Below are 9,813 nucleotides of genomic sequence, written 5' to 3'. Positions count from 1 at the left end.
GATAAATCATGGTATATAAACATGTCGTGAAAGTTTATAAATAAAAATTTAAGTTAAAAAATAAAAATTTCATTAATTTTCTAAAAAAAAGAAAAGATTCAAACTCTTTGAATTTAAAATATAAAGATTAATTTTAGGGGTGTTCATTGGTTCGGGTAAATCCGAACCAAATCACAGTGCTTGGGTTGAACATTTTTTTCAGTTCGGGCAAGAACCGAACCAAACAAATGAAATCCAATGACAATTGGTCCGGGCATCAATTTTTTAATTTTTTATCCGCAAGCCCAACCCAAACCAACCATAATTAATTATCATGAAAATTACTATCAAACATTCAACTTCGAGAAGGAAAAAAAAGTAAAATGTCGAATATGGACAAATTATGCTATTTTAATTTGTTATTAGAAAATTGTTCCTGTAATATGGTAACTTAGGATTGAATTATGAAACACATTCATTACCATACTAACTTAAATGACTAGCCATAGATTCAAAAGTCTTATATCAGAAAATTTTTATTAGGAAAAAATTTAATCGGTTTGAGTATCGGATTTTCTCAAAACCGAACCAAACCGGCCCGCATACACCCTTAATTAATTTCATGAATCAAATAAAATTGGAATATATGTGTAATTTAGCCCTTATAATTTTTATTTTTATTTTTCACTACAAATACCCGATTCACTCCGCCGTCTAATCTAATTCGTGATCAATTTTGATATCAAGTGGTTACAACTCCGCCCTGATCGCACTTACGAGAGATCCAACATAATCCAGTAAGCCCTAATAGTTTTTTGTTATAACAATATATAAATGATAATTCTAATTACTCAATGAAAATTCTAAAAAATAAAAAAAACAAACAATAATGAAATAATACTCAGATACCAAAGCCCAACCATTATTTGCTGTGACATGCGCACATCAAAATAGAGAGAGCGAAAGCGAAGTGAAAATCCTTGGAATCCGTTTTGAACTCGCCGTCATAACTCATTCCAGTGCTCACTGATCGGTTTCATCGATCTCCACCGCTTCATCCTCTTCATCCAATTCTCGGGTTTCATCCCATTAATTGATTTTTTAATTCAAGTAAAGTAATGATTTTTATTTTGGTTTATATGCTCCATCACCCTTGAATGATTGTCCTATGGCATGATCATCGTGCGTTTTAGCGGATTTCTCTTCTGGGTTTTTCAGGGTTTCGTCTTTTCTTTTCCGGGTCTATTGTGGGTCGGTGTTTATTTTTTTCCGTGAAATAAAAAAAATCGTTTTTTAATTTGGGTTTTTGGGGTTTTTTTGACCAATTTTATTTGGGGTTTGATTGAAGTGATGCTGGACTTCAGAGAAGGTTCCAATGTGTAAGGGCTACTATTTGGATTCTGAAGTTTTGTCTAGGGTTTGAATTTGAAAATTGTTGGTGTGTGGGTGAACATGGACGATAATAATACCGAGCTTGAAGAAGGAGAGGCTTGCTATTATAAGGATGATGATGAAGACAACATTGACCTTGATTCTCTCTCTTACATTGTAAGGGCTTACTCCAATATTGTTTTAAACCTGTTTTTCACTTTTGAATTTGCTCTGGTTTAGTAGTTTGGATGATGATGATGATGATGATGATGATGATGATGATGATGATGATGAATGCAATTTTTGTCATTTAATGTCATTGACCATGGTCTTTCAATGTATCAGTGTATTTGTATCATAGGGAAATAATATGGATTGAAAAGTTATAGAATTTCTCATAATTAAGCTTCCGTTTAAAGGGAGTAAAATCCGGAAATTGTTGTAATCCAATCTGAAGACAACTTTTGACTATTGGCCTTAATGGTCATACTCACATTGTTTGTTATTGGCTTGTAAGTTCAGCATTGGTGTAATTCTTTGGAAACATAGTAGAATGTCTTAACTTTCTCGTCAATTTGACGAAAGGTGAATCAGTTTTTGGAAACTAATCTCAAAGGGTTGTTTTTTGGCCTGTTGGTGAAGTCTTGAGTCCTGAGAGTGTGTTCCTCTCAAAGTCTTAGGTTTGAATTCTGCTAGGTGCTAACAATTCCTTGTTGGGTCAGTCCATATAGAGCTTAGCTCTGACGTTAAATGGGTCCCTGCAAGTGGATGGTAGGATTGATCCCTGGGAGAAGTCGCTCGTAAGGTTGGATACCAAGTTTTTTAATAAAAAATTCTTTGGAAATTGCCAACTCAAATTATGAATTGGGTTTGTTGGCCTTTTAAAATTGTAATGCTTTAGATGCTTATTCTCTGCCACATCACGAGTATAAACATAGTTTATTGGTTACATGGTAACTGTATCTACCAACTATCATCATTAACTAGGAAATAAATTTTTGTGCTACATCCTTCGTTCTTGTTCATAAGGGTCTTGATGCACGTTAATCTTGTTGATGGTTCTCTGATTGTTTATAATATGCTACTGTGCATTTATATTTAGGCTTTTTGAGTAGGCTTGTGCCAATAAATCAATAATAAAACACTTGGTAATCCTTACGTACTTGTTGATCTTCACAATGTCTTTTATTTTTGTAATTCATATTCATGTGATTATGTTGTTTCTTGAAAGTTCTATTGGTTAAATTTTATGACGAAAATATTAGGACTAATATGATGTTTCCTGATTCGTGAAGGACGAGAGGATTCAACATGTTTTGGGCCATTTTCAAAAGGATTTTGAAGGTGGTGTTTCTGCTGAAAATTTGGGTAAGTGGCATAATAAAAGTCATAACTTGTAGTGAGAAATGAAAGATCAGTCTTTGCGTCCACAAGGCGATGTTATCAGATATGAATGATATTTTTCAGGTTCAAAATTTGGTGGCTATGGTTCCTTTCTACCTACCTATGAACGCTCTCATCCAAAGACTCCACAAGGAAACCAAAGCTCACCACAATCTCCTATTGTTCTCCACAAGGAGGTAGGACTATATTTTAGCTTATCTATTTTGCTGTTTGTTAGAGATAGTTTACTGATTCAAGAAATGACCGACGAATTCAACATATTCTCCCCATCTTTTTTAACACTGTTCGATAGAGTTGTATTAAATGCTCCAACATACATGACATTAAGGGAATGCAGTTTAATCGAGTATAATATGGGGTTACATTGTTGTTCAGGTTGTACCTGATAACAGAAAAGCGCCCTCATACATGGCTCCTCCTGCGAGGATTGGAAATGCTTCTCATAGCTCAAATTCGTTTCGTGATGTAAGGGCAGCTTCAATAGATGTCTCAGTGAAGAAAGACGGTGGGATTTCTTCCAATGATGTAGCTGGAAGGTGCATTTTGAAAAATGACACTCCAATTGAGAAGGGAAATTCAACTGACCAAAGAACACTGAAGTTTAGACTCAAAATGAATTCCAACTTCTTAGCGCAAAAGACTGCAGAAATTTATAGTGGCCTTGGGCTTGATGACTCCCCGTCTTCCTCAATGGAGAACAGCCCCGTGGAAAGTGAAGGCACTCCTCCACCCCCACCCCCTCCTCCACCTGTATCTATAGCGAAAGCTGAAGATTCTGCAATTGAAATTATTAAGGTATACGACCTTTTCTATTTCCACACTGTACAGTTCTATTAGAAAAATTAGATTTTTTACTTTTTATTAAATGATAATGTAGGCTATGACTTCCTTTGCGATCCCTGGAGGTGTCTTACTATCACCTCTACCTGAAAGTTTGCTCTTAGTGAAAAACGAAAAAGATCATGGAGATGTCAGATATATGTCTTCTCGTAGTTGTCATCAAGAACCTCGTTCCATGTCTACTGATGAGTCGGATTCTTTTGCTGCGGACGGGCATTCGAAGAAGAGGATAGTGAGAATAGTTAGACAAAAGGAAAAGAAGTTGGAAGCGAAGCAAACAAATGACACCCTTTCTGCGAGTGATATGGCATTGCATGTGAAGAAAAGGTTGGGAAATAGGACACCGGATCGCAATGAATTTCTCTCTATTGACATGAAATCGACACCTCTGTCAAGTTCAATTTGTGATGCTGGTGAAACTGCAGCAGCCACTGCTAAAGCCTCTAATGTCTCCAAAAAGTTTAGCGAGAATGGTATGCGAGGCAGAGTGGTGTCTGTTGAACCATTGAAGGAAGAGTCATTGGAGTCTATATCTGGTCAGGATTTTAAAAAGATTGAAAAGCAAAGTGCGAGAAATGGTTTTAGGAAAAGTGTTTTAGAAGAAAAACTGGAAAATTCTCTAAAGGATAGTTCAGCTGACCCTAAGAATGACAGAAAGTGTAATGCTTACACGATTTCCAAAAATGTTGAACGCGATGCAGGCAAATCTAAGATTGGCAAAAGGTACGAGACCCCTAAGAGGGTGAAGGTTGTATCTGAAGGGAGGAGCATGTCAAAAGGTGATGAAAGTCCTGGGAAACCTGAGTCTGTTGGCAGAAAAGATAGCTTTGGTGGTGCTAATAATGCAATGGTAAGTGATAAAGGGAGTGCTGGCTTTGGCACGGCTAGTAGAAATAAAATGATCAAAACAAAGATACAGAAGGATAATAAGGTCAGAGATAGTAGTAAAGGTTCATTGAAAGAGAAAAACTCAGATCAGAAATTCGATGATTTTCCTGGTAATAGTGCTGTTAAGACTTCTAAGTCTAACAATAATAATGAAAAACAGTCTGCCTTTGGCACTAAAGGAAAGGAAAGACCAAGTGGCAATAAAGTGGTTAACCACTCGCTAGCTGGGCCACGCAAAACAGATGATCTGGGTTCATTTCCAATGGCTGAAAATAATGCTGCTCTGGAGATGATTCCAACAGCAGCAGCAGCACCTCAACTTATTGCAGAAGATTGGGTAGCTTGCGACAGATGCCAGAAATGGCGGCTTCTACCTACTGGCTTAAAGCCAGAGCAACTTCCAGAGAAATGGTTGTGTGTCATGCTTAATTGGCTGTAAGTTGCTTGTTCATATTGGTTGTAAGTTGCTTGTTCATATTGGCTGTAAGTTGCTTGTTCATATTGGTTGGTATTATGCACGATCATATTATGCTAGTTGTAGACTTAGTTTGTGCATACTTTTTAGTGTGCTGTGTTATATTGCCTCATTGCTCTTTTGAATTCGTTGTTAGGCCTGGGATGAATTCTTGCGAGTTCAGTGAAGATGAGACAACAAAGGCATTGTATGCTTTATATCAAATGCCAATTTCTGAGGGTCAAAATAACTTGCAAACGCATGCCTCTGAAACTGCATTTGGAGTGAGCACTGCTGATGCTTCACAGTTTGGTCTGAATCACAAAAAGTCCAATTCTAACGCGTTGCTTGACCAAGGAAAGAAAAAACCTGCTTTTAAGGAAAAGATGATGTCGGGAAAGCTCAATGCTCAAGCATCAGGAAAAAGTAGAAACTTGAATCAACATTCTACAGATTCAAAACCAATGAAGATGAAACATCCCAGCAGGTCTAACAACATGATAGAAGAGAAACGTGTGTCTGAAGAGAGAGAAACGCAAACAAGTGAAGGTACCTCATTCTGATATATTGCTTTTTGAGATTGTTTTTTATTTGCAAATTGAAATTCATAATTAAATATGTCAGTGTTTTGTTTACACATGTGTAGGCACCAGAAAGTTTATTAAGTTGAAACGTAAGTCGGATGCTGATCAATCTAGTTCGGGAACTCCTAAGAAATCAAAAACTGGACATGTTCCCTATGCTGATAAACAGCCGAATCCTGGCATGGGCCTTGGGAAGGTGGTTCTAAATGCAAGAGGCAGTTTACCAACAAAAGCTACCAGAAAGGATGTGAGGAAGTATGATGAGTTTGGTTTACCCATTGATGATGACGATAGCTTACTAGTTCCTGAAAAGAAAGAGGGAGACCAGGCCGAAGTCACTTCTGGTGTTGGCTCGTTGAATGTGAAGAGTAGCAGTAAAAATGGCAGTCTAAGGAAAAAACAGAAATTCAGTGACTGGCCAGATGATGAGACTGAGAAGCATAACAGTTCAAACTCTTTGCATGGTGATAAACAGTGTGGGGAACAGGTAAGCACAAGTAAACTTTGGAAGGAAAGTCAGTATGAAACTTTGAATAAAGAGGAAAATTTAGTTGCTGAAGGTGGTGATAAATTGAGGAAAGGTAGGGTGAGGCGAGTTTCCTTACCAGGCAGTCGGGATCAAATGACTGTTGAGACAGAAGGAAGATATGTTGATAACGACTATCAGCCAGCGAAGCGCAGAAAAAGTATTGCATCTCATCAAGCTTTGGATGGTATTGCTCCATTGGGCTCTGGACGACAACTAGCATTTGCAGCAACTTCAAGCTCTTCAAAGGTTTCAGGCTCTCATAAAGTTAGAACCAACTTTGATGACGTGAAAGGTTCTCCTGTGGAATCTGTTACTTCGTCACCTTTGAGGTCTTCTAACCTAGATAAACATGTTTTGACAGCAAGGCATATTTCAGCGAAGGATGATGCTGTAAAAGTCAGCCACTCTTCTAGAAAAGATGTGAATAATGGGGAGGGGAAGTTATCATTAAAATTGAAGGGGGACAAGATTTCATATAATGCACATCCTGCACCCCACAAATTAACTTCAACAGAGTACCAAGTTAAGGAGGCTAAAGACAAAGTCAGGGTCCAAGCAAAAACTTCTGAAATTAAGAGTAATCATTTGCTTGGCGTTCCCGTTGAAGAACATGACAATAGTGGCATGCGTCATGAGGAGAAAGTGAACAGGAACAACCGGGACGAACTGTCTGGGAAGAAACCCGACAAGGTGACATCATTGCAAAGCATGGAAAAGAACAGAAGGTCTGGTTCTCAGGTTGGCACAGATAAGGTGAAGGTTTTGACTTCAGAGAGTCGTTTTTCCAAAAATGGTGACAGGCATGATTCACAAGTCAACCCTATTGGTACTGAGACAAGTTATGATGCTAAATACCGTTCTCCTATGTCTAGATATGAGATTGATAGTGTTAGTCAGAAGAGTGCTTTAAGACACGGGTCAACTGAAACTGGAAAGCAAACTGAGCTGAAACAAAAAGACTTTGAGAAATCTGTTATGAAGATGGATACTCAACTTTGTACTGGTAGTACAAGAAATGGTACATCCCAGCAAAACGCGACTCAGGATGCCGAGGAAGAAAACAAAGCTAATCCCCTATGCACGGAATCAAGAGATAGGAAATCCAAAGTTCTCTTATCTGCCGATGATGAAATAAAAAGGGAAACATTAGCTGTACCACGGTTTCAAAAGGGAGATATCTCTAATGAAGATCCAGCTTATGCCGGTAACAGTGGTTTGACCAAGTTAGTGAGAAATTCTGCTGATTCTAGCAGCAATGTCTTAGTTAATTGTAGTTCTGGAAGTGTTGCACCTGGCCAACAACTCACCGTGTCAAGTCCTGTGAGAACAAGTGCTCAGCAAACTGCCATTGACACCCTGGATGAAGCCACAAAACAAAAAGAAAGTGCAGATCACTATAAGGTTAATTGATCATTTCAAGATTTTACTTCACTTTGTTTGAAAATTTCACCTTTGTTTTTCTAACTGATGATGTAATACTGTTTATTTCATAGAACTCCGGATTTGATTTTGAAAGCAATGAGACGTACTTTGAAGCTGGTTTGAAGTTTCTGCATGGAGGATCTCTCTTAGAAACTTGTCACAATGAGATTAGCAAGTACGGGGAGATGAGTCAAATGCAAATTTATGCCACAGCTGCCAAACTTTTCAAGTATGTGAAAAATATTATAAAGCTATAAGTGAATTTATTATTCTTTAGGATCTTAGATTTGTTGTTAATTCAATTATTGGTCAAAGTACATTTTGAGAAAGAAAAATAAAGGTTTGTGCATCTACTTTGCATCGTTGTTACAATTTCATTGAGTGTGAAACTAGATTGTTTGCTTGTGCTTGTGAAGTTGTATTTAGTTATCATTTTCCTTTAGATGTACTTCTCAATTTTTTTTAATTCTTTGCCTAGATCAATTGTTTTTTCTGTTTTGTACTTCTCGCCGTTATTTCATTTGTTTATCTCTACAATTTTTAGTAGATAATTGTTCCATTTATGACATAAACGTTTGGTTGGAGTTGGAACTATTGTTTTAGCATGCCTTCAATTGTAAAATATTTTGAAATGTTTTTCAGGTCATGTGCCCATGAATATGAAAGTCGTCAAGAAATGGCAGCAGCTGCTTTGGCTTATAAATGCATGGAGGTGGCATACATGAGAGTGGTTTACTGTAAACATTCTAGTACAAACCGAGATCGGTGTGAGTTGCAATCAACTCTTCAAGTGGTTTCTCAAGGTAACAACACAGTTTGATGTCAATATTTACGTCTGGAGGCTTATCAGGCAGCATTGTGTTTGGTCATCTTCTATATACTTGCACACTTCAAGCAATGAATAAACAAAATCAGTGCATTGCTTTTTTTTATAGGTGAATCTCCTTCATCTTCAGCATCTGATGTTGATAACTTAAACAATCAAGTGGCAATTGACAAGGCTACTTTGCCCAAGGTTACTAATGCTCATGTTGCTGGTAACCACGTCATATCTGTTCGAACTCGCCCAAGTTTGGTCAGGCTTCTCGATTTTGTAAGTTTTAAGCGTTTATGAATCTTGTATTTAATTTGGAAGCTATCTAATTGTGTTGATTCTTAAGCACCTTGGATTTCTTGGTGGCGCCTTCATAATTTACGGATAGAAATAGTAGTTGGAAATGTGGTTGTCTTTGATAGAATACTAGAACAACCAAGCCTTTTCCCATTGGTTCTTCCCTCGATGAAAAGTTTACGAATCTTAATAAGACTTATTGTGTATGTCTATTGTTTTATGAAATGTTGGGTGATAGTTTCTATGATATTGCAGACTCAGGATATAAATTTTGCAATGGAGGCTGCTACAAAATCTCATAGCACTTTCTCCGCTGCCAATGCGGCGATGGAAGAAACACGGAATAGGGACTGTATAACTTCTATTAAGAGGGTTATTGATTTCAGCTTCCAGGACGTAGATGAGCTTGTACGCCTGGTTCGGAATGCAACAAAGGCAATAAGTGGTGCTGGTCTTGGTGGTGCTAGAGATTAACTCGTCGTGATCATGTATATATATTGTATTTTTCTGGAACTCGCTTCTCCACTAAAGACCGCCACATATTCTGAAAGGAAGAAGATTGACACATGGAAATCTACAAAGTTAGCATATGTTACTCTTGTGTACATTTGTACAAAAATATGATTGCTCAGAAAATTTTGTAAGGAGATTTTAATTAAGGGTTCTTCTTAGTAGGGGCATAACACACACCCTTATATTATGAGTTAGAGAAAGAGGGAAGGGATATTGCATTAGAGTTCAGTGCTACATTCTTTGCTCCACTTAACTGGAGCCCTAGAAAAAAAAGGAATAGGGTATGGAGATGTTAGGCAACAGCCATTTTTGAGGGCTTTGAATACTGATATAGTTATAGTAGGTCCATTTTTTTTTATGACATAAGAATCTCCTTTGGTGTTACCTTATCTCAAGTTTTGAATGAATTGAAATCCTTGCAGAAAATTGATTTACTTGTATGCTATGTATGACATCAAATATAAATAGATGTTAAACTTATAAAATAAAATAAAATAGTGAAGGTCCAATTGATTCTAGATGCTTAAATTTCATCCTTGTACATTTTGAATTTCTAAGCTTCTAGCTGGAGAGTTAGATTCGAACGAGGTTTTAAATGATGTGTTGAAAGTTATATAGGCTTAAATACACTTTTAGTCTTTGTGTTTTGATCAACTCACAAAAATGGTCACATCTTTTTCAAATCAACGAAATTGGTCCTTACCTCCATTTTCCCCGT

At 37.2% G+C, this 9,813-nt stretch overlaps 1 protein-coding gene across 2 annotated transcripts; it reads left to right on the top strand.

Moving 5' to 3' along the window:
* The first annotated feature begins 876 nt into the window (after positions 1-876).
* Positions 877-9,521, top strand: LOC131595172 (cysteine-tryptophan domain-containing zinc finger protein 3-like). Of its 2 annotated transcripts, XM_058867458.1 has the most exons (12): positions 877-1,230; positions 1,328-1,527; positions 2,646-2,718; positions 2,818-2,930; positions 3,130-3,549; positions 3,632-4,917; positions 5,094-5,485; positions 5,583-7,450; positions 7,543-7,700; positions 8,114-8,274; positions 8,407-8,564; positions 8,838-9,521. In XM_058867458.1, the coding sequence occupies exons 2-12, from the start codon at positions 1,432-1,434 to the stop codon at positions 9,054-9,056; spliced, it is 4,944 nt and encodes a 1,647-aa protein (XP_058723441.1). In that variant the 5' UTR covers positions 877-1,230; positions 1,328-1,431; the 3' UTR covers positions 9,057-9,521. The 2 variants fall into 2 exon arrangements, with proteins under 2 accessions (XP_058723441.1, XP_058723440.1); XM_058867457.1 differs by having other exon boundaries at positions 877-1,527; positions 5,094-5,489; positions 5,587-7,450.
* The last annotated feature ends 292 nt before the right edge of the window (positions 9,522-9,813 follow it).

Source organism: Vicia villosa, linkage group LG4 (assembly GCF_029867415.1).
Source record: "Vicia villosa cultivar HV-30 ecotype Madison, WI linkage group LG4, Vvil1.0, whole genome shotgun sequence".
NCBI lineage: Eukaryota > Viridiplantae > Streptophyta > Magnoliopsida > Fabales > Fabaceae > Vicia > Vicia villosa.
The sequence above is the reverse complement of the archived record's forward strand: the minus strand, read 5'-3'. Positions and strand labels throughout refer to the sequence as shown.

Coding starts and splice junctions, on each gene's coding strand:
- LOC131595172 (XM_058867458.1), top strand. CDS start 1,432: ATGGACGATAATAATACCGAGCTTGAAGAAGGAGAGGCTTGCTATTAT. Junction 3,550..3,631: donor CTGCAATTGAAATTATTAAG/GTATACGACCTT, acceptor ATGATAATGTAG/GCTATGACTTCCTTTGCGAT. Junction 8,565..8,837: donor TGGTCAGGCTTCTCGATTTT/GTAAGTTTTAAG, acceptor ATGATATTGCAG/ACTCAGGATATAAATTTTGC.